The following is a 24,817-nucleotide window of genomic DNA, read 5'->3' on the forward strand; positions in this document are numbered from 1 at the left end:
CTGGAGAGAAAGATTAACAGACTGAAAGAAGAGAGAAAGTGGGAGAGGAGTATGATGGAGGAGAGCCACAGACAGGAGATGGAGAGTACCAGGCAGATGTATGAAGAAGAGATAAGGTTTGAAGCAGAGAGAAGTCTAATGAAGAATGTCCTGCCTGAACTCCAGAGACACATTTAAGACTTGAAAATGCATGGGGAGTTTAGCATACAGACGGAGGAGAAGAACAGAGAGTTAGAGACACTCAAGAAAAAATATTCCTCAATGTGTGAGTTTTATGAAGCAGCAATGAAGATCCTGAAATCCTCCTAAAATCCTGTTTAAGAAAGAAAATGTGTCAGTTAATGTTATGTGCCTCACAACTCACCCCGGGTTTCTGTAAAAAAATATGAGGATGTTAAACACAATGAAGTAGTTTTGGTTGTGGCCAAAAGGTGGCGCTCAGTCTTGCTTTTTTCCACTAGTCTCCACTGTGACTCACAATTAAGGCAACAGTGAGGCTTTACAGCGTAATAATATTGCCATGTAATGTAAAGGATGACAATGAAATAATGATCACAATGAAACTGGAATTATATGACACTAGCCAGAAACAGATATTTGCAAATAGCTTGTTTGTTGGATGCTTCTCAAACCCTTGTGTGTTATTGGTCCAGAGGTCCTGAACCTTCACATAACTCCAGAACAATAAACATACTGGAGCTTTCACAGTGTTTCCCACCCTTGGATTAACATTTCTCTCATCATATTTGTGACAAGATAAATGAAATGACCTGTTGAGTTTCCACGTGTATATTGAAGAGACTGTTCACCCAAATATGACAATTCTAAGTCAGCACGACTTATATACCATTCGTGTGGCTGTGGCGTATAGATTTATACATTTATAACCCAATGTCAGGAGAAGTCACACCTATCTCCACCACAAAACCCCAATATCACAGGCAAGGAAAAGCAACGGGCCCATCCTAAACCCACCCCTAACACTAAAGTCAAATCACAATAAAGCTTATGAATGAAATCATACAAACTCCTACAAATGAGCCACATCGTAAAATATATATTAATTCTCATTACATTGTGTTGAAATATATTTATACATATAGTACACATGAATGATATACTGTACATTTTAAAATACGTTAAATGGAAAGTTGAGCTGAGTGACACAAAAAAGGGAAAACTGTTGCCCTTTAACAGCAATGTTTAGCATAAAGTTGAAGTGTAACCAATGGCAAATATTAAAGTGCATAAGTTTGTAAACAGATGATGTCCTTGAATTTTTATTTTATTTTAGGCCCAAATACCATTAATTTAGTTAATGAACTCTACAATAACTTTTTCGTATTTTTTTATAAAAGGTTTGTGTTTCATAATAAAGAGCTTTAAATAGTTTTTCCGCTCACAAAGACAGTTTCGTCTTTAAAATATTAATTTTATTTACATTTTCAATGTGCACTTGTACATGCCAAAATACATCATTTTTAAAATGGCACCAGGCAACAACAAATTACCAAAGCATATTTCACATCTTAAATACATTGTGAACAAAGCGACTTTATTAAAAACCTTGCACCCCAAAACAATCTAAAAAAGTGCTAAACACATCTGCATAGCCTCACGCAACAGACCAGAAGAATCTGTGTGGTCATTAGTTTCCAGTCAGCTTCCCATGAATGTGGATGTGTTTGACAAACTCCGGGCCTTTGAGCTGCTGGTCTTCAATGGGAAGTGAAATTTATGAATAGCTCCCAAACCCAATCTCTAAACAGCGAGCTCTGGACTGTCAGTGCCTAAATCTATTTTAGGGTGTCTGGGTGCAATGAACTGAAGGATCAACAAACTATTTTAAGATATGGACATCTTAAAACAAAGTCAGTACTTGTGAATGGATTGATAAACATTCACAAAATCAGACATTGCTGAGTGCTGCAACACACACTACACATGCCAAAAGATAAATTATCACAAAATAATCGTTTAATTTAAAATTAACTCGTACAAAATAACGTATAGACATATTCCTTTGCAAAACAGGATCGTGGCGTACTCTGTATAGTGTACTTAGTCATATGTACAATATTGTTAGTCACCGAAAGAATAATATTTTTAAATAAATTAATCAATAAATAAGCTTTATCATAAATCCAAGCAGCAGAACATACATTTTATTTTAACAATAGAGTCTGATATTAATGTTATGTAAAGCCAGTAATGTGAAGTATGTTTCAAGCATGAGAAAAATTCTGTCAGATATTATCAGACATGGTGATAACTTAAAAGTCTTGCGGAGCGGGTGGGGATGACCTTGTGAGACAGTTTCCATTCATCCTCTTGCCCCAACAGCTATAAGGATCCAACATCTGTTCTTTGGAGATGTGACCGAAAGTTTCAGGGGAGCAAGACTCAAAAGGAGGTTCAGTAAAGTCACGGGGGAGAATGCTGCAAATCTTCTTTCTTAGGGCCCTACTTTCCATGCAGTTTGGAATTGCTGCTAGTTTTCCAAGCTCTTGAGAACCAAACACATGTTTCTCAATCCTGACACCTCCTTATCACAGTCCTGCACAGTGGTGGGAGAGCTGCTCGCACGACACATGTGGAGGAGGGGGGAAAGTAGCCCCCCAGTACCCCCTTGGGGTTGATGCTGCCTGTCAACAATGGAACAAGCCAGACAAACCTAACTTTGCAAGCACTGTGACTCTGCATCCCCTTTCAACTCCCCACTTCCCATATCTTAGCATTTCTGTTAAAAGATAATGTTGAAAGTTCTAATTGTCCTCTATCGACTTTCAAGATGCCCTGCAACTCAAAAAAGTGTCCTGAAACATTTGCAATACTGTCCTCCAACCTTGAAAATCCACAACGCTGTTGTTTGTCTGCATGTTCTCAGACAGAATCGGAAGTCAAGACCGGTCCGTTCTGGTCTGTTTTGCCCCTTCCGTTACTTTATAAGATTCTTCTGGTAACTGTTTCACTTTAACTTAGACAGTTCATATCAAATGCATTCTGTTAGGCAGGAAGCTGCGTATTGACTCGGCATTGTCACGACAGATACGATACTGAGCTTTGTGGAAACTGGAAACGGACAGTTTCGCAGGCTTCTTGTCTCTAGTTGGGTCACCGGAGTGACCTTGTGGTGCTTGAGTTCACATTCTCCACTGAGCTGCCATCTCTACAACACCCACTTGGGCAGAACTTTGCTGATGCAAACGCAATGGCCAAGAATGCAACGAGTCCGAGTTGATACAATCTCCGACTTAAACTTCAGTCTTTACTGATAAGAACAGCGTATTTATCCCGGCTCATCTTGAGGCGTGTCAGGGGTTCGTTTACTGTCTTTTGTTCCACCCAATTCTTATTCAGCAGGGATAATTCTCCAAAACTTGTATTGTGCCCCTTGTCACGTGGTTCCAAATAAGTCCCTTGCTTGACGCAACATCCTTTACAACTCCTGCTTTAAGGTTGGGATTAAATCTTTTCCACCACCATTTGGAAGAAACTTGCTATGAAGGCCATAGGTTTGGCTAGTTTTTATCTCCATCTATTCCAGTTTCTAAGCTCTGTCCCGGCTTCACCCCATTTCCTTGTGTGCATTAAATACTATCTGCATCCACACTCTGCTACCACCATGCCTTCATATTTATACTGGTATGTGACCACACCTGCATCATCTAGGTAGAGCAGGGAGATGGGATCTAATTTAGTGGGAACACAACAAGCCTTAGCCACTTTCTGCGGACTTTTCAAGCTGACTAGAGTTTGCACAATGGCATGTTTTGTAGGTGTAACGTGTTTTGTCAAGGGGTAAGTGCACACCCCTGCACACTCATATGCTTCATAACCAGTGGGGGCCAAAATCCAGCTGTCCCAACCGATGTCTTTGAAGTCAACATAGAGGGGGTTCTTTTTACACAGGTTACCTTTGGCGTTGCGTCTTATTCGGGATGCCGTGTCATAGATAAGGTTGGAGCGCATTTGAAGAAGAGCTTCCTCACTCTGCTCCTCTTCCTCATTCTCATCTTTTTCTCCTAAATCGTCCCAGAGATCGGTCAGCTCCAGGCCAAGGTTGTCCTGAAAGCCACGCCCAGCAGTCTCATGCTGAATCAGTTCATTCAGTTCTCGCTTGTCTCCACGGTGGTCTACGCTTTGGTCATCAGAGAAGACAATCATTAAGGGTTTGTGCTTGTCCTCAAGATTTGTGTCGATGTCCATGTCCCCTCCTATGGCATTGCCGGTATTCTCACCTGCGGAAGCTGCAGCACTCTGAGAATTCAAACTTGCTATGTGAACCTCCAATTTGTGGGTGGTGCCATATTCTGACTTAGCACGCCAGTTATGCACCGCAGCAGTCATGTCAAAGGATTCCCAGCCATTGTCTGTGCCGTAAACCTGTCGAGATGCCAATTCTACTAGTTCTGTTTCCTCCTCTTGCACATTTGGCTGTCCTCCCTCAATATCGTCCCATCTCATTTGATGACTGGTGTTTGTTTCACGTTGTTTCACCTCATATATGGTCACTTTTCTGTCAACGCCTGCGTATTTGTGGCGGTCTGTTTGGATCAGGGTGTAGAGTCGGAGCTCAGCGGCGGTGACTCTTTCGTTGTGTGGGATTGACACGTTGAAGAGAAGGGGGTGTTGTCTCACCCCACCAGTTCCCACGCTGCATGGGGAAGAGTCTGAAAAGAAAATCACACAAAATAAACAGATTAAACTTTTGGATCGTTATGTTTAAATCAATCAAAATAATTGCGCTAAGAAACAAATCTGCAAATGTCAAAATATGACATATTTTCCCCTTTATGTTTGTGATATTCAGCTTAATGAAATAGTTAAAGTAATGAAAATTATTTATGTATGCAAATGCACCCAACAAGTATAAGTTTAAGTGATATTTCCCCCAAAAATAAAAATTCTGTAATCATTTATGGTGAATAAATGTAATTTCACTTTCTTCCACGGAACACAAAAGAAGATATTTTGAAGAAAGTTGATAATCCAAAATCACTGACCCCATACACTATTGTATGGACACAAAACCAATGAAAGTTAATGGGGGCCTGTCAACAACATTCTTAAAAATATCTTCTTTTGTGTCCTGCGGTTGAAAGGAAGTCATACAGCTTTGAAATAACAAGAGGGTGAGTAAATGATGACAACATTTTTATTTTGTGTGAAATATCACTTAAACTTATACTTGTTGGGTGCATTTGAATACATCATGAAATAAAGAATTTGCATTAAACAGTAATGGCCTATTGTTTGAAAAAAAATCATATTTGTATAGAATTTGAAATATCTACATTTGTAATGTAAAAAAACACTATATTGTCTTTTATGCAATGAAACTATATATTTTAAACTATATACATTATATTTAAACTATATCTAAACTATAATATCTTATATATATATTATATATAACAACCGTCAATATAATAAATCATTTAATATACATTTGAAAATATCTAGAAAAATACATTGAAATGTATTATTTTATAAATTGCAATTTTATAATTTCCAAATCGTTCCAGCTTGAAACATTTCAACAAACCTTTTGACATTGTTATAGTATTTCCCAACCAACATGCAAATTTCCATGTCATTTGTTTGCACAAATTTAGAAAACAAACAGTTGCAAATATATACATTTCCCAGTTACAATTAAAAAGTACATTTCCAATTACCTTCATTTTTAAAGCTGCGTACAATGTTTGCAGAAGGCATTGATGTTCGGTCGTTGGCAAAGCGGTTGTAGAGCTCGAGCATGTACTCCGGGGGCTCCACTCGAGTGGCCCCTATCTGTACAGGTGGAGGGATACCTGACAGATTAAAGGTGCGCAGAAACTGCCCCTTCAGGGTCTCCAGCACACTTTGCATGTCCACCCCACTATCCTGCTCCAGTAGTGAGGGATCCAGAACACCTCCATTCCCATCATCCAGCCCTGGAGCAGTGCGGACCCTCTCCGGTGAGCTGATAGGGTTACTGCAGGCAAAGAAAGGCCCCCGAAACAATACAAGGAAGGCCAATAAAACTGATGGTGTGGATGACTGCATAATCCCAAATTTACAAACCGTGCTCCCAACCATGATGAGAAACAAAAAGAAGCAGTCCAATGGATTTGGAGTCACACAGGGATTGAATTTCGATTTATAGATCCAATGACACAATGCCCTGAATGTTATTTTGTTGCGTTCAGAAGATCTAAACCCTTTCTTATCCAGAGAGTCAGTGATCACTGCAGTACATTGAGGTTTGAAGTTCTGCAGCCACACCTGTCATTGAATGAAAGTCCCTCTAATCCTGAACTTTGAGGATTTATTCTTCTTCTCAACTTCTGATGTCTGAAAAGTTTTGATGTGAGGGTGGTTCCACTACGTAAAGGAGATGTCCCTCTGTGGCATCTCTTTTCAAATGTTTTTTTCTCTCTTCCCCCCTCTCTCTCTCTATCTCCACTTTCTCTCTATGCCTTATCTACAAACTAGGAAGCTCTGCGTTTTTAGTGTTCGTAGTGTCCCAGTGAGAGTGTGTGTGCGTGTGCACTCTTATCTAGTTTCTTTTCCTTAATGAGGACTTTGTAAACATTTCTCTGATACGTGCAGAAGCCCCTTCCTCGTTAGGCTGTTTTTTTTGTTTGGGTGGGTGAGCCAGGGTAGATTTTGGGCCTAGTGTTTATTTGCTTTTCTGATTTGCTTTGAATGTTGGGGCTTGAGTTCATTGACTGCAAACGTCTGAAAAGAGCCTCCGTATCTTTGAACAAGAGAGGCTAAATATCTGTGACGATGGAAATTGAAAGGAAATGAGGTGTGAGAGGTTGCAGGATAGAATGAACGTGACCACTGAACGAAACATTTTTCATTACAGCTGCTGTCTGGAAAATCATGTGCATCTCAAAGAGGTTTGTAAGCATTTGACAAGCATCAATTACCAAGAGCCTCGCAGTACTTCCAGATTTGCTTATGGGGAAATAAATGGGAAATATATAGACTGATTGTATTTTTCAACTACGTCGATGCCATATAGTTAAAATTTAGTTTTCACCTCCATTGACTAATGGAGGTAAGCATCTTATCATATGCTGGGTGTGCAACAGCGTGCCTTCTGAAGAGTCTCTACGATCACGGGCCTAACAAATATCTCTTTCGGAAGTGCAGGGAAGACCTTATCACCCGTCCTGAGTGTCTGACACAGCTCTGTGACCAATGGAAAAGCTCTCCAGAGTCATAGGATGTTAAGTACCCAATAAAGCGTATTCATATAGTGGCGCATCTCTCCGCTATAAAACAACATTGAGGTAATGCGAGAGTCAGAGCTCCAACATTCATATACCCTATGAGGCGTAAGTAAACTACACTAAAAAAGCTGCAACTAAAACAATTGATTCACTTATATACAGTCAAAATAATAGAAAACATAAAAAAAAATTAATAGTAAGTTGAAATTACTTCCAATTAGATTGTACTTCAAAATGTAAGGCAGCAACAAATATTTCAAATGCAAGGAATGCATAGGGAAACTATAAAAAGCTGAAAATTCAAAACACTTATTCTATACATTTAATCATGTGTCGTATTAACAAAGTGGTAACACTTTACAATAGTGCAGTTAAAAATACTTGTATAGCATTTATTAATCTTAGTACCTATTGTACAAGTTGATGTCAACATTTACAAACTCGTACTTAAAATCAAACACCATTTCTTTTAACATGACTAATAATTGCTGTGAAAGTATGTTGCTCATTGTTAATTCGTGTTAACTAAAGCATAATACAGTGTTGAATGAGACCTTATTGTGAAGTGTTACCATTTAAACTTTACTGATTTAATTTTTCTGTACAATTTGTGTATATAGTAGCCATGGATGTCAAGTTTAAAAAAAGTATTATAATTTTTATGCCAAACAATATCTTATTTTGAGGAGTAATGCGTCATGTCACCAATCACAGATAATCTTTCCCTTCACTGCAGCTCTTAATTTTGTTTCCAAAAATAATTATAATGGGGATTTTTACAGTACATGGGAATTATTATAATATTAAATTGAACTTGAATACATATTTTTGGGCTTTTAAAGAAGTGTGAGAAACGTTGACCCAGAAACCACTTAAGTCAGTCACATGCTATAATGCATGGCATATTCTCACTCTCTCCCTCTTAAGATAATCTTTCCTGTACGCAGGAGATACACTTGATAACTGCATTGTTTATCTTGTACACTGTTATGTTGCCAGGAGCCCAACTGGAGCACACAAGAGAAACCTCTGGAAATGTCGATCGCAATCTATACCAGAACAAACTGGAAGCCGCCGCATAAACAACCCAATCATATACAGTATTCACATATTCTGCTATTTATTTATTTTGAGCAGCACATCTTCTGTATAAACCAGTCTGATCGGAAATAGGAAATTCCTTCTCTATCATTTAGTCAGTATGACAGCTGACAGACTTAAGGCTATCTGTTCTTCTCTTCCTTACGTAATGCATAGCATCTTAGAGAGCACCCAACCCCCAAAACACACATTGTGATTCATTCTACGAATGATGATCTGAAAGCATTCTTCCCATTTCTCTCTCACACACTGTCACATTTTATCTCCTCTCAAACACTATCTCATTCTGACTTCATCCAGACAGCAAAAGTGAAGGTGCAGGAAAGACAAACCAGATAAAAACCTGTTTATTTACTGACGGTCATCCACATTTGGTGCTTTTTGTCCTGTACAGCCAAACTGCTCACAGACTCTGATTGGTCCTACCCAGCAGTTTGGTGATCACATAAATACTAAAACAAAACAAAAAACTTGAAATTGTCATACATCAAATGTCATAAATTAAACAGGGATGTCCATCGTAGTTTAAGATATTTTGATCTTGGGGAACCAAAAGCCGTCGACAGTTATCTTTAACATGTCCACTGGCGCCAAGCGACCTGAGCGGGTAGCAAATTTCCCAGACGTTAAGATTTTTTGTTAATCCGCAAATGTCATCTTTGCGTAGAGCAAAAGCTCAACTTTAATAAATGATTAGTGATTGCAATTCAGGTTCAAAAAATAGTTTGTTTAGGCAAATTCACATATGCAAATAAAATATAAATACTGTTTATTTTAATAAACCAAATGTATTACAGACCTTACTCAAATACTTTTAATTTCAGCAAAATTAAGCAGGGTTCTGCACCAGTGGATATGTCAAGATAGTTTTGTTGCTCATTTGTTTATACTTTTTCAGAGATTCTCCCCAAAAAACAGTGAAAACTGACAGACGGTAATTAAACCCTTTTTCTTGGTATATAGCAGACGCTTTTTTCCAAAGCAACACACATTGGATCATCCTATCCATTTTACATAGGTATCTGCAATCCCCTGCGATCGAAACCCACAAAAAAATGCTCTTACCACTGAGCTACAGGAAAGCATTTTTAATAAACCAGTCATGTTTTCAGGCTAATACTGCATAGTTCAACTTTCATCTTAAAAGTTAGAATTTTTTTATTCAATACACCATCTTCTTATTTCGAACACGTGTGACTTTTTTTCTTTCACAGAACACAAAAGAAGATATTCTGAAAAATGTTGGTTACCAAAAACCACTTTGACTTCTATTGTATGCACACAAAGCTGATGGTCAATGGGGACCAACGGTTCTTTGCTACCAACATTCTTCAAAATATCTTTATTTGTGTTCTGCAGAGGAAAGAAAGTCAAACAGGTTTGAAATGACCTTTGAACCTTTATCATTGTGCACGTGTCATGTACTGTACCGTCTCACTTTTGTCACATCATGGACAGAACCTATGGGATGGACTTTATAAATCCAGAAGCAGTTCACAGTATGAAGATGTCCAGATTGTTCTCACAGATCCTGTGAGAAGCAAGACACGATAAGGTCCTGATCTTGATGATGTCACTATGATGGTCCATCAGTGGGCCTGTTGATGAACTTCTGAATGTCTTTGTTCAGCTGCTCATTGCGTGTGAGGGCTTCGTCCCTGGAGCGCTCTGCATTGCGCAGTACATTTTCTAATGCGGCTTTAGAGCGTTGCTCTGCCACCAATGCTGCCTGCAGCTCTGCCACTGTAGCGACCAGCTCTCTGTTCTTCTCATGGAGACTGAAAGTTTATACACAAACAAAAATATATACAACCAATTACAGCATATAACAAAAATTCATTCGGATTTCTCATTCCATCAAACAATTCTTCAATAATCCCAACACATATCGGAATTTAAATGGCACTACATTACTCATTCTAGCTACTTTGCTACTTAAAGGTGGAGTAAGCAATTTCTAAGAAACGCTGGTAAAAATCGAAATCAACTTTGTAATTATTTGATAGATGTCGGTTCTGTTGAAAAGGATATGGTGTCTCTATATAGACCTGGCTGTCTAAACAAAAAAAACTAAAAAGATCGGCCCAATTAACAAAACACCATAACATTTGGGCTTATAGAGTCTACCGTGCGGTTTCCTCCATGGTTTAGTACAGGTTGATCAGCACATTAGTACACAGCGACAACAAACAACAACAGATTAAACAAAGATTATTGAGAATGCTCAGCAAGCATGCAAAGGTGCGATACTTGGAAATCAAGAACTCGATTGAGTGTCATCTTATATCTGTTGTATTTGCACTACATTAATATAAAACTTGTAGGTGCAATGAGGTTTGTTTTTTATTTACGTCTGAATTAACTACTGTGAATTTCTCTTGACTAAATACTGTTTTTACGAAAAGCCTACGTACAGGTTGTTGTTTATACATCAAACGGGTCACATGACAATAAAACATTGCAGAAGCATTATGTATGAAATGTATTCATACTACTTTCAAACATACTTTATAGACCCCTTTTTTGTTAGTAAACATTGTGACGCGCTTTCGTGGACGGAGCATTGGTGGAGACAGAAAGATTCCCCAGGCCGCTTTACTAATGCTAGCGAGCACGTTTTTATTGATTTGCTTGTCTTATGACAATGACTGGAGAGATTCCGATTTTATTTGAATATGTAAGGTCAGTCACAGCCCAGAACTGAGACTGTTATTGAAAAAGTAAACTTTAACGAAAGGAACCAGATTTGCCGACCTGTACACACTAACTCAATGGAAGTACGAACTGTCAGGATTAGTTTACCTCCAGTTAAGTGGTTTGACAACCACACAGAGAAAGAAGCCAAGCATGTATAGTCAACAAACTGAGAGAGAAAAATGTTACCTCTTTAGATGCATGTATGTACTAACAGTGACAAACGTGAGCAAATGCAGCTTGAACACACATTGACACATAACATGAGCCTTCTCACTGTTACTATACACAAACAGTTTCTTTACGTTTAATCTCCGGTGGTTGGCTAACTGCTAGTTGTTCAACTAACAAAATTAGCTTGTATATGCGCTTAAAAAAAGGTTAAAGTTACGTGAAAAATAACTTGACATGTTCCCCGGGTCCACGTTTTTAGACACATACCCAAACTATAATCCATACCAACAAAAGACAATAGTTTATTAGGTGATGTAATGTGTGCGCTGTAAATGCAAGCATCTTTGGTTATCTAGTTTTTTTATATAGTCGTCTTTTTTCTGGACAAGGTATGTGTTAAAATGTCAGATTAGAGCCTTCACTCGGTCTAATCTGGCACTCAAAAACACAGCAAGATGATATTTTAGACTCCTAAAGTAGCCGACTCTGCGCTGATTTGTACTGGCTGCCTACAGTCTTCCCCTTGTTTGCCTCCAGCTAAGGCCGTGACGTAATCGTGACGTCGGCTCAAAAGGGGTCTATAGTATATACTGTTTTAACATTCGATAGGTAGGTACTTAATTTAAATAAATACATATTTTCGCACTTGCGATTACGGATGCAGCCATAATTTACGTTGCTACGGGCAGTTACGAATAGTGCTGCACAGTAATACACATAATCGTTAGGTGCAGTTAATCGTTAATGTAATTAAAGCACTGCTACTGACCAATCATAAGCAAGGACTGGAATCTTATGCTAAAAGAGAACGCAAAATAATAATGAACAATGAATATAACGTTATATTTCCTAGAATGGGGTGTCATAACAATACTGAGGCACCTGCTTCTTTGGCCCCTGATGCCCAAAGTGCCCTTTTCATGAATGGATGGAGTGGGACCCCCCACTGCAAAATGTATATGGCGGGTATGTCCATGGCCCCACCTATTTTAGTGTAGTGGTACCTACACTAACAGTAAGAGTAGTGATGATTCCAAGCACTACTTATTCTTTTATATGCGTTTAATATGAGACAACAGATGTAAATTTGGTTTAGTCCATACCTTCTGATGATGTGCGCAGTGTCTGTGTTTTCTGGTTGTCTTGCATTGCTTTGCCGAAGAGCAGTGCCACCATCAACTGCGGTTGGTTTTTCTCCTCCCAAATTTGGCACGCCCGCCTCTTTGCTCATCTTAGGCTCAGACAAGGGGCCTGCGCTCCGAACCTGTGCTTTTGTATCTGTCTCTCTGACCACACCGTCTGTACCCGTTTTATCCAAACGTTGTTCCACTTCCACCTCCGCTTTTTCATTATCGCCTTTCTGCCCTCCAGAAAATAATGTGTCTTTCTGCAAGTCGAGGATTTTAAAGATGTCCTCCGAGAGTGTCTTTTCATCGCTCTCGTTAAAGCTTTCCTGAAACCTGCTCCAGCGTTCCCAACGCGGTTCTCGGCCCTTTGCTGGACAGCCCAAGCTGGGAAGAGTTTGCGTCCGCTTTCTGGGGCTTCCGGTCCACGAGTCGTCGCCGGGGGAAAACGGAGAGGAAGGAGAAGTTGCATCATCTGATCCAGCTTCAGATTGTCCCACGTCTCTGCGCTCATCCTCAGGTGTGTCCTCGTCCTCCTCCTCCGGAGATTCGGAAAGAGATCTCATCTCACACTTTAAGAAAGAAGTGATTAGTTAACATTTGAAGGTGCGAAAGCGTAAAACTTGACTACCAGTAAATGCTGTCAAATCACATGACCTCATTCAACAAGATCTCAAGTCTGGAAACAGTATGCATTACATTTCAACAGATTTAAGCAGCTGTTGGCTCAGCTGATCGTATTGATGTACTGTACAGTACTGTATGAATGACAACACAAGTATTGTTCCAGAACTGAATTCACAAGTTTTTTGACAGATGTTGTGATTCATACCTCAGCAGATTCCCAGCCCACAAAACTGCGAGGGTTAGTTGTCTTCTTGCTCTTCTGTTTCTTGCTGGGAAGTGGAGAGGGCATCTTGTCTTTAGAGGGTGGGAAGAGCAGCACATGGTGTCTGATCATCACCGTCATTACCTTCTGTATCATGGGAGTTCCTATGTGTAAAGAACACGCAAAAGCACTGATCTTTACAACAGCAGTGATATGTGTTAACAAATAACCTTACAAAAATACAGCCACGGAAAAAATTAAGAGACTGTTTCAAAATCAGTGAACTATTAACAATATTTATCCCAAATTTCAAATAAAAATGTTGTTTCTATTTGCATTTATTTGCAGCAAATGAAAATATTTGAGAAATATGTCAAAATAACAAAAATGTGCATTGAATACTGAAATAAAAACAAGCTCATGTTCACTTTTAAGCAATACAACAGTAATATTTGTACATGTCTTTAGGAAAATAATCTAAATATTTATGATAACCTCGATTTTTATCACAGTTTATCATGTGTCTTGTGATTCTGTCTTTATAACTACTGCTACTATTCACTCAATGGAGGCCAAGAATGATTTGGTTACACGCATTCTCCCAAAGATCTTTCTCTGTGTTCATCAGAAAAATTCATGACATGTGAATGATGACAGAATTTAAATTTTTGGGTAAACTGTTTCTTTAATGGCTATAATTGTTTTCATCTTACATAGCAAGATAACTGACCCTTCATCATACTAAAGGCGTCCTCCACCTGAGGTTTAAATAAGTTCACTCCCATCACTGTGGCCAGATTCTCCACACTCATTTTGTTCACCTTTGAATTCCTCTGGACCTCATAAAGAAATCTGGAAGAACAAATACAGGGTTTGGACAAAACAAAATGAACAAACATCGTAACAGGGGTTCGAATTATTTGCGTAGGATACTGTGGAAAACATAAACATTGCTGTTATTTTGTACTTTACAGTATATCGTCTAGGTTACATGGCAAAGCGGGGTTTAGAACAAAACATTTAGAAGTGTACGTTTTACTGAGCTTACACTGTAAAATATCCAACTTGCAAAGGGTTCTCTCTAAAAAGATAAATAAGTAACTTGAATTTAGAATTTTTAGTTAAAGGAGTCAAATTATTGTTTTGCATATACAGAACAAAATTAGCCTAATCATGTTTCTAGCTAAGATTATTTTGTTGACTGGACTTAGATTCTCAAGTTTTAAGCCAATATGCATCAGAAAGTTTGCCCAACTTACAAAACAGAGTATTCTGAATAAACAATATTGCAAGACTTTGAAAGTTCCCAAGATGCAGTTTTTATTTTAAATATTAGAGTTTTAGTTCTCGCTGGCTTAATTTATGCTTAAATATTATTGTTGCTGTTTGTTATCTTTTGTGTTTAGAGTTTTTTCAATAAATTATGGTTTTTGATTGTTACCATGGTTGAGGTTTGCTTGTTCAATGTTGAGGTGTAAGTGCATTACATAATAGCTAATAAGGTATGAATGCACTCAACACAAACTGTTACACAAGGCACTTGATCAAAGTTTTGACCTGTTTGAGGCTAAAATCATGCCCAATTGTGGTAAAAGCAAATACATTTGTTAATTATTAAATGATCAAACTATTACCTACTTATGTTTGGCCAACAAAAATATTTGGTTCTGTTGTTCAGTAGGTAAACCTGAAATGTTGTCTATATTTTGAGTTGCGTGGACTTCAGACCACATTTGTTGAGAACTCGGTGGCCTTATAACTTAAAGTTTGTCAAGTTTTTTAAAAGTTAACTTTAAAGCTGCATATGTTTCGCTGTCCTTATCAGTGTGCGATTGATACCTGCAGATGTAACTCAACAGGTTGTAGTTCACTTTTGGCAGAAGGCTGATCTGTTTCTCCAGTCTCTCTTTACCCTGTGACAGATCAGGTTGTGATGAACAGGAAGTCACTGAGTCATTTCTCATCTGATGCATTGTCTTTGTAAATGTGCTTTGGATCTTACTGCTGCAGTGGTTGCGTCCAACATCAAAGTGCTGTCCAGGAAATCCTGATACTGGGTCCACGGTACAACAGGCTCGGGAAGCTCTCTGAGGTACAGTTTGAGTAAGGACGCCACAGTGTGGACATCTGTGTCACTGCAGACAGAGGGTGGAAAGTATAAACTTGATACTAGTCACTAAAGACACAATCTTTTCATCTTGATTTTAGCAAGAGATGCTAAATAGCAGTTTAAAGAGCAAAGTGAGTTGCATTTGCACGAGTACGTGTTGAGTAATGAGAAGATCTCTTTCAGTCAGGACAGGATGTGGCTCAGCCACAATCATCTATGTGTGCCAGGTTCCTTTGAAATATTGTACATTTGTATCTCTCTCTTTGCTTCAGTTCAGACATTCTAGGTCAACCTACTTTTACCTATGCTACTTCCTGAAAAATGCTGTGTGATTCACCATAAATGGTCATGTACAGTGTGGTTATTCGCATTAAAACCTTATTCACGTGTATACTGCTAAAATAGAAGGTTGAAAAAATTATCAGCATCAAAACCAAGTTGCACGACAAATGTACAAAAATAATCAACTTTGGTAAACGATTATCATGATTATTGGTCACTTATCATTCAACAGATACATTTAATCTTAAGCAAACTAATATCTCACTTCTAGGAATTGTACCCCTAGATTAATTTGAGATTGTAACTAACAAACAAGAACCTTGTTAGGCATGTTAGCATGGTTATACTATGATTTTGGACATGATAGCACAATAGTCAGGCATACTTTAAATATCATGGTAGCATAAATACAATAAACAAACGATTTACACTTTATACCATTCAGTGTTGGGTGTAACTAAGTAATTAGTTACAATAATTGAATTACAGTAATTGAAAATGTAAAGTAAGGGATTACTCTTGTTTTTTCTGTAATTGTATTACAGTTCTAATGTCATTCAACTAAATACTGTGTGTAATATACTGTGTGTGCAACAGTGCAATTGACATCAAAATTGAAAGTCTAACTTTAAAATATGTGCTTTAATGCATAATTCTCACATTTGGAATTAAAAACACTACTTTATGTAGTTTTATATGATTTATTTGAATGAATAAAAAGAGCAGAATCCACTTAACTGAGCAAGGTTAATATAGGATACAGAAATGTATTAGTAAATAAATACTTTTTAGAGAGATTCATTTGTATAGTAATCTAATGACACTGTTGAATATGTTATTTGTAACTAGCTATTCATTACTTTTTCAGAGAAGCTTTCCTAACACTGATACCATTACATGTACATTCATGCATTTTGCAGACACTTTTATTAAAAAGTGACATTAAAAGTATTTTTATTTCTATCACCCACATTTTTTTTCATTATGTGTGCTTTACCTTCACCACACTCTTAAAAATAAATGCCATAGAAGAACATATTTGCCCAGTTTCACAGTCAACACTTAAGACAAGTCCCAGACTAAAAGGAAAGTTTGAGCAGTCTTATTTGAAAATAACTTGTCCAAAAATCTTAAAACATGTCATTGCCATCTCAATACGCACACCAGTTATGTTTTTATCGAAGACATTTCATTAAAGGCGACTTATATGTACTAATTTAACTAAGACTGGTCTAAATGGTTCCATAAAGAACCGTTGAACATTCATAGAACCTGTCTGTTTCACAAAGGAAAAAATATAAAGGTGTAAGAGATGGTTCTTTAAAGAACTTTTGACTGAATGGTTCGTCTATCGCATATGTACTTTACCTTTTAAGCACCTTTATTTTTAAGAGTTTACCCCATGGATCGACAGGAGGTGTGAACCGTTACCTGGGGAACGAGGGTCTCTCTCCAGCATCAAAGGCCTCTCGGAACTGCTTCACCTGGTTGTCCTGTCCCGGTAAGCGAAAAATGCCCTCTTCATTCAGGCCGAGCTCTCGGATGAATTCTGCGCATTTCTCCACCAAGATGGGTACCAGGTGTGATCCGAATTTCTTCTCGTATTCCATGATGTCTGGTAGACTCTTTCCAAATACTTGTAAAAGACAAATGTACAGTAACTCAAGCATTATAATAGTCCATACACAGATTCATCCAATTACAGCTTTTTATTTATTAATTTGCATTCACTGTGACTAGGAATGTAACAATATAAAAATATCACTTTGCGATAATACCTCGGTATAAAGTCCACGGTACGATTTCTATTGCAATATTTTAAATGACAAATTATGACTTGGAGATGTGCCAAAAGCATTCTATTTTCTTTATCCTCTAATTATAACTGTTGCTCAGCGGTTTGAGTTATAGCAGGGGTCTCCAACGTGGTGCCCTTAGACACCTGGTAGCCCGCATGAACTCTGTAAGGTGCCCGCTAAACACAGGGCTCACCAATAATGCTCAAGACAGCTGACAAATCTGTGACTATACCGATCAGCCAAGTGCTACATCATCATGAAAGTTTATTATTAGGAAGTGTTATAAGTTTTAATATATTCAACTGCAAAAATATCTGAAAGTAAACTGAATTTGGTTCTGTGAGCGTAAAAATAATGTTTAAAGTTTTAAAGTATTTTAGATATTTTGGTAGCCCTCGCTTACAAAAAGGTTGGAGACCCCTGAGTTACAGTATGAGATGGGTCAAATGACCTAAAAATTCCTTTTATAAAATAAACTAGTTTCTGGAGTTTTATTCCCTTCCCGCTTGTCACCTGGCAATTACTTAAGTCAAATTCTTTCAAAAAAACTTAACTAAGGCTAAATGGCAGCAAAAGTTCAAGAGCTTTGGTTTAAACGCGACCACTTCAAAGACTGGGTTTCATTCAATTTAGGTCATGGAAATTCAGCTTTTTAGTCAGTGAAAGTCATGGAAAAGTCAGGGAATTTGAACTCTGTAACATTTATTGAGAGTTAAAGGCCTGAATCCAATTAAAAAATATATTGTAAGGAGAACTAAATTCTATTTGTATGTTTATACCTCCACTGGATCGAGATCCAATTGTTTTGCGGATGGAGCGCACCCACTCCTCCATCTCACTCTGACTAGTTGCCATGAGAACATAAGCATCCCGCTCCCGATCTGTAGTGCCACCTGCAGAATCAAAGAAACCATTACTTCAATAGGAATAACAAAAATGAATATTTTGGTTATATATTTTTCTATAACCAGTCTAGATACATCCGCTTTAATGCAAAAAACTTTACCAATATTCGATTTGACTTAAAGAAGACTCACCTGGGACGATCTCAAACAAGAATTTATCATCCGTATTTGATGGCAGCTCATTTACTTGGCATGAGAACAAAGGGATGGTTCCCTGAAGTGAGAATGTGGGTGTTATCTTCAGTGGTGAATTAATGTGAATAGATGTAATCAGTAGTGATTTTTAGACCGTTTGTTGAAAACATTTATTAATGTTGTTTGTCTTTTTAATGAAGAACACAAGATATTTGGGACATCCTCAATAGTTGACATGGATCATTAAGTTCTGGAGTCAATGCCAGCCCAAATGTTTGCTATCATTTAACCACAATATGAATTCTGAAACTCATGTTAAACCTCCAATGCAACCTTTTATTATTTAGTATTTGTAATGTAATAAAAAAAAGATTTTATGCAAAACAAAAACTCATGTTTTGTGCCCCATTGTATTTGACTGACAGTGCTGGCATTGACTTTGCGATCTGACATCTTACATGCAGACACAAAACTATATACAAGAGAGACCAAAGCAAAATGAATATCCTCCATATGAATGAAATTTTAAAGTACAGCCATTATTTATACAGTATATTTTTGTGTTTCTCATACCTGAAGACCGCTTTCTTTATCATCTTTATGATACGTGAGTACGTTTCCTCTCAACACAAAGAAGCGCAGCTGCCAGTTCTTCACGAAAGATCTTTGCTTCTTCAGCCAGCCTGTCTTCAGAGGTTTCTCCATTGATTTCCTAAATCCAGTGTGAGTGGATCCAGGGCTTCCTTCCCCTGGAAAAACACTCTTAGATCGAGCTGGATGGGAAAACAGTGACAAGCAAATAAAAAGCTAAGACGTGAATATTGTCAAGAGTCAGAGATGGTGATCGCTGTGCTTTGTGAAAGAAATCACCTGTCACCGAGTTAGCGAGTGTATTTTTATGACATGAAAGTGTCACCAGAGTGCGGTGCCCAGAGTGGTAACATGTTGACCCAGAAGCTTCCTGCATGACAAAAACTCATCTGATTGGTTGTGGATGCCCTACACTGAATGTCTTATTAACAGAGGAAAATGCCTCATTCTTTGCATTTTGAGAAGTAAATGAACTGAAACAACTTTATGCACTTGCTGGCTATCTGGGGCCCTTTCAGAAAGGACATTTAGTGAACACTCTGAGTATATTAAGCCTGAAATGAGGGAAACTCTGGGTTTTCCATTTCAGAATGTGAGGTATGTCAACTCCGAGAAAGCGGGGTAACTCAAGCCTGTTTCTAAAAGAGAGGCCACTTATACTCAGGGTCAGTAACCATAGTTACTTACTCTGTGAACCTAACCTGGTCGGGAGCAGGTTAGGCTCTTTTAAAGTGCAAGTGGTGTAACGCATTCATTAATACAGTCATTCGTGGCACACATGTTGATCGGTCAGAGACCATCTCAGTGTGTATATATTATAGTAATATTTGCTTTTTTAAAGGATTCAGTACATGAAAAGGCTGCATTTATTCATTGGGATGTACTTGGATTCCAGGAGAGCAATTTATGACCCGAGTGGAATTTTGTCATTTCCCTGAACATTTGCATTTTTGTTAAAATGTACCGTTTTTCCTTACAGTGAATTTGAAATATAAAAACATATCCATCCATCCTTACATCAATAACATCAGCCATCGTACGTGTATTAATTACATCAGAGCATAATTTTCTATGGACCATGAGAAATGGCCTAATAAAGTGTATAAATAAAGTGCATGAATAAAGAAATTAATAAATACAGACACACATGCAGAAATTAAACGCTAAAGGCTATAAACAATAAATTCTGATGTGCAGCCATTGAACTCAAATCTGCCCAGAGCAGGGTATGAACCGGCGATAAGTCTGACTTTGCACGAGAGTCTGACACCCTACATGTGTCATATACACCATGACGTCAGAATAGCATCACTAGAGCACTGATGGATAGTGAGAACACACAATGTTTTTTTATTATTTCTGTTGTTTCATTCATTTAATGATTCATTTCTGCCGCCATGTTGCTTTTTTGGTGCCGTTGCCATGGTTAATCGTAATATTGGAGCTCCATTGATCATGGCTTGTCGTAGTTGTGGCGCAAGCGCTTAACTCAAGGAAAGCTTACTCAGTTCAATTGAACTTACTCAAATCAGCTGTTCTTAACCTGTTCCACGTCAGGGCCCTTTTTGAGAATTCACATGAAAACGCACTGTTGGAACTAAAATGGCTGTAACTCATGAAATCTTTGGAATAAAGACCTACGGTTGGTCTCGTTTGAAAGAAGACAATTAGAAGATTAGTCCTAAAAAAAAATCACACCAAAAAAAATATTTTTGGAAAGGGATTTTGTTATGTTTATTATAAAAATAAATAAATAAAAGGTTTAGGGTATAAAAAGAATAAAAAAGAATAAAAAATTCAAATCAGATTTTTTTTTTTTCGAAGGTCAAAGTCCCAAGGGTCAACAAGTGTTGTATCAAGTTTGGTCATGACACATAAAATTTTAAGGGGTCTGTAAAGTTTTTTGGCCGCCATACCACCTAAATCCTTTAGGGGGCCCATAGACTTCCATTGGTTTTAACACTTGAACTAATATTTGACCACAAAGGACATTGAGATGCTTTTTACTCTTCCACATACCAGACACAATTAAACAATTAAAAACTACAAAAGCACAGAAACAAAATATAAACAATAATGTTTTATGAATATTTTTGAAAAATAGGCTTTTGATGAACACTAATTTATGAATCAATTATCATTTATGTATCCATTTATCTTCCTAAATAGATTGTTCTTCTAAACACTGATCAAATGTGTAATCTAGTTTATTTTGCTTTTCCAACAATATAAAGTTTGTAATGATTAGAATTTACATGCACAGTATTGATGTAAATGTAGGTGTTCCACGGAATGTCTTTATTTTTGATACACACTCTCGTCCTTTATGCATCAATTTCATTTCCTACATATTTTATATTTTATAAACAAAATCATAAAGTATGTATTGTAGAGTCTCAGACCTTTCCGACGATATATAGTTTGTCATAATAAGATCAGAATTATCACAAAAATATGGAAGCAAACATTGGTGTTCCGTATACGGAACGGTGACAAGTGAAAGGACATTAACAAATCTAAGCACACTCTTCGTAAAAAGAAACAATTACTCTTCCTGAATAAATTATTTGAAAAAACACCAAAAAGATTTGTATTCTAGGGTCTTAGACCTTTCCAAAAATATATAGTTTGTCATGATTCGACTAGAAATTCCATGCACAATATTGAAGCAAACTCAGGTGTTCCATGTATGGAAAAGTGACAGTTAACGGGTTAAACCAAAAACTCAAAGTTTCTAATTTCTTAGTAAACCAACTCAGAGTTCAAGGTTTAACCTAGAGTTGGTTGAACCTTCTTATTGAAACGGGCCCCAGAGGTGCTTTGCTAAGGCTTAATCAGCAGGTCAAATGTTTAATATGGCACACTGACTCATTCAAAGCATCGGTTTGAGAACTGAAACATCCAGAATGCTGAACATTGTCCTTTAGAAGACCTAAGGAAATGAGTTAAGTTTGTCTTGACTATCAACTTTGATAGTAAACTTTCGAAATACATACAGCAAAAAAAACTGAGAACAACTCGTATACCATTTTATATAATACAAATAAATACCTAAATAAAATAATAACATATTTACATAGCTTGAAAGCTCCCATCACTGTACAATTACAGACTTTTCAAATATTTTAAAAAGGTGGTCAAAAAGGTTAAATAGACTAAAAATGAACAAGCTAATGAAATGATAAGGTCTCAGTTCTCAGCTGGAGAAACATCTACGAAAGACTTGCCCAGAAGTCACCAATTGTTCTCAATATAATCTTACTGTCATGAGGAAAAAACTGAGATATAAGAGATGTCATCTGCGGTTTGTTTTCCAACGAAAAAGACGAGCAAAAGAAAGATGAGAAGTAGAGAGTTTGATTGAGAGATGCGAAATGTGAAAAGAAACTTTGACACTCTATCACTATATTTGTTTTGATAGTTCCTATCAGCGCTCATGATAGCAAAAGCTACATTCTGAAATCACAAGCAAGTCTTTTTGTTGAGCAAGCAAATGTGCATTTAGATAAAACAAGCAGCCATAGCTGTAGTTGATGAGAGATGATGTCGCAAACATTGAGCAGCTTTAAGCTTTTGCAGCTGAATTCACTGTAACTCATTGAGTTAAGAGGAAAGGGCAGAAGAGAGAGAACTTTCCGGGGTAGATAAACAGGAAGTTACAGCCTCATCAGCCACAGGAAGCAGCGTTTCTGTAAGATCCCCACCTAACGTCAGCCTTTTTGGTTTATTTTAAGAACATCATCCCTGATGGAGCGCACGGCTCTCTTCTAATTCTCCTGGACCACGGGCCCACACACAGTGCTTGGACATAGACCTCACCCATTTCTATGACACACGTTGGGATCAGGGGAGCTTTTATCGTGGTGAAGGAAAGACAGAGAGCTCAAACTCCCTGTGAAATAACAGCGAGATCACAGTAGATATGCAAGGAGATGCTTACATTAAGCCTGGTAGTTTTGCGTCAGGCGTAAGCGTTTGACATGTTAGACGACAGTGGACCATTCAAGCCAGTATGCCCTAGTTAAATGAGGACACCTTTTATAATGCGAGATAAAACAATGGCACTGATATATTTTAAGGTATGTCAGATTAAGTCGTTTAAATTGAGACACTTCAAACATGCATTTTAGTCTGTGAAACCAGGCCACAATAAACCAAAACAAGCCTTACATTTCTAGACCCTTGTCCAGTTATATCAATTTAATTGATGTCCCATTATATCTATATGCAATATCATATAGTGGAAAGCGTGAATACTTTTCCATTCACACGAACACAGTTTTCCTGTACGTTAGCATTATTTACTCACCTTCATGTCATTCCAAATCGTTATATAGTAACTTCCGCAGAACATAGAAGATATTTTGAAGAATGATGCTTAGAAAACAAAATGGCTTCCATCGATTTTCACTTATTTGGACACAAAACCCCGAGACATTTCTTGAACTATTTTCTTATGTGTTCCACTGAAGAAAGACTCAGACAGGTTGTGAAATAAGGGTGATTAAAGATGAATGAAATTCTATTTTTTTCCACACGCTTCTCAAATAAAAACAACTTGCAGTTTTAGATGATGCTGAGGATGAATGCACCTTCCTGTCTTAAGCAGATGAGCTCGGCACGCAGAAGAAATCACAAATGCAATGCAACTCCAGCAGACATTTACATGATCCAGAAACACCGCAAATCACCATTAAACTGTCGCTGGAAATACTTGATTTATGCACATCAACTGCTAAAAGATTTCTTTAAAACGATAAACACCTGGAGGCTTCATTAGATCAAGGTCTTATTAAAGTCTATCTAAAAGAATGTGTCAACAGCTCTTCAAAAGAATTACAAGGGAATATAGCTGTATAACACTGTATAAATTAGACGTCTCATATATGCCTACATAAATGATAGAGCCTTAGGGTAAAGTCTGTACCATATGTCACAAATGTCTCATTTGTAATAGCAAACCGGCAGTTTCAACTACAAACTGATGCCAGTCCATCTGTTTAGTCAAGTTCATTTCACCTAACATAAAACCATCCCAAGGTCACATACTAGCCAGTACAAATCTGACCTTCCAAAAGTAGGCATGCCATGTAAAAGACCGAAAACATACAGTAACACATCCACCTGGACATATGTCTATAACATAGAACAGAAAGTGACCCAGAGGTCAAACACACTGGCACTCACATATCTTGGAAGACTCCGCTCTGAAGGTGCTGAAGTCCCAGTTCCGAGGTAATCTTAAAGACATTTCTTCAAAAAATTCAGAAATTACACGCACGCAGACACACTCGCACACATTCTGTCTTTCACATGCACCCACGCGCACGAAACATTCTTTACAGTCAAACCCACTGCTTTCTACTTCCTTCTTCCTCTCATCTGATTCTTCTTTTTTTTGACACTTTCAAACACGTCGTATCTTGCCCCTCCACTTGCCTGCAGCGCAGAGTTTGTACCAACAGTTATTTAGAAACCCTTCAATCTAGTGGGTTTGTCAGACCTTAGCGTCACGGTCAGATGTTGCAGCGTTGTCACCGATTCGCACACACGACCTTCGTATGCTGAGGAAGTGAGTGGCAGTCGCAAGAAAGCCACAGAAAACTGATGGCGGAGAGATGAATTTTATTGCAGGCAAAAATGCAGACGACAAACGTGCACCTCGATCGAGGGGGCCCGAGGTCTTCAAAGACGTCTGTCATTCTCGTGAGAAGACGCGGGAACGAGTATCCTTTGCTTGGAGAGCATCAATGCAAGGTTTACATGCTAAACTGTTCTATAAAGATGAAACTGAAGCAAAATCAAAAACTGCATATGACATAAAAAGGAAGTTCACACAGCAGG

General features: G+C 37.8%; 2 protein-coding genes across 3 annotated transcripts; both read right to left on the minus strand.

Annotated features, from left to right (window-relative positions):
* Nucleotides 1–1,397: 1,397 nt before the first annotated feature.
* On the minus strand, nucleotides 1,398–6,400 carry bmp10 (bone morphogenetic protein 10). Its single transcript, XM_079480694.1, has 2 exons — nucleotides 5,682–6,400; nucleotides 1,398–4,673 (listed from the first exon to the last, which is right to left on the minus strand). The coding sequence occupies exons 1-2, from the start codon at nucleotides 6,082–6,084 to the stop codon at nucleotides 3,598–3,600; spliced, it is 1,479 nt and encodes a 492-aa protein (XP_079336820.1). The 5' UTR covers nucleotides 6,085–6,400; the 3' UTR covers nucleotides 1,398–3,597.
* Nucleotides 6,401–8,661: 2,261 nt separating this feature from the next.
* arhgap25 (Rho GTPase activating protein 25) lies at nucleotides 8,662–24,814 on the minus strand. 2 transcript variants are annotated; one of them, XM_079481801.1, is made up of 11 exons: nucleotides 24,161–24,814; nucleotides 18,956–19,155; nucleotides 18,380–18,461; nucleotides 18,122–18,235; nucleotides 16,975–17,179; nucleotides 15,154–15,286; nucleotides 14,991–15,064; nucleotides 13,882–14,003; nucleotides 13,155–13,315; nucleotides 12,302–12,894; nucleotides 8,662–10,108 (listed from the first exon to the last, which is right to left on the minus strand). In XM_079481801.1, the coding sequence occupies exons 1-11, from the start codon at nucleotides 24,222–24,224 to the stop codon at nucleotides 9,907–9,909; spliced, it is 1,950 nt and encodes a 649-aa protein (XP_079337927.1). In that variant the 5' UTR covers nucleotides 24,225–24,814; the 3' UTR covers nucleotides 8,662–9,906. The 2 variants fall into 2 exon arrangements, with proteins under 2 accessions (XP_079337927.1, XP_079337928.1); XM_079481802.1 differs by having other exon boundaries at nucleotides 18,956–19,131; nucleotides 24,161–24,460.
* Nucleotides 24,815–24,817: the final 3 nt, after the last annotated feature.

This window comes from Barbatula barbatula (assembly GCF_947034865.1).
Source record: "Barbatula barbatula genome assembly, chromosome: 2".
Classification (NCBI taxonomy): domain Eukaryota; kingdom Metazoa; phylum Chordata; class Actinopteri; order Cypriniformes; family Nemacheilidae; genus Barbatula; species Barbatula barbatula.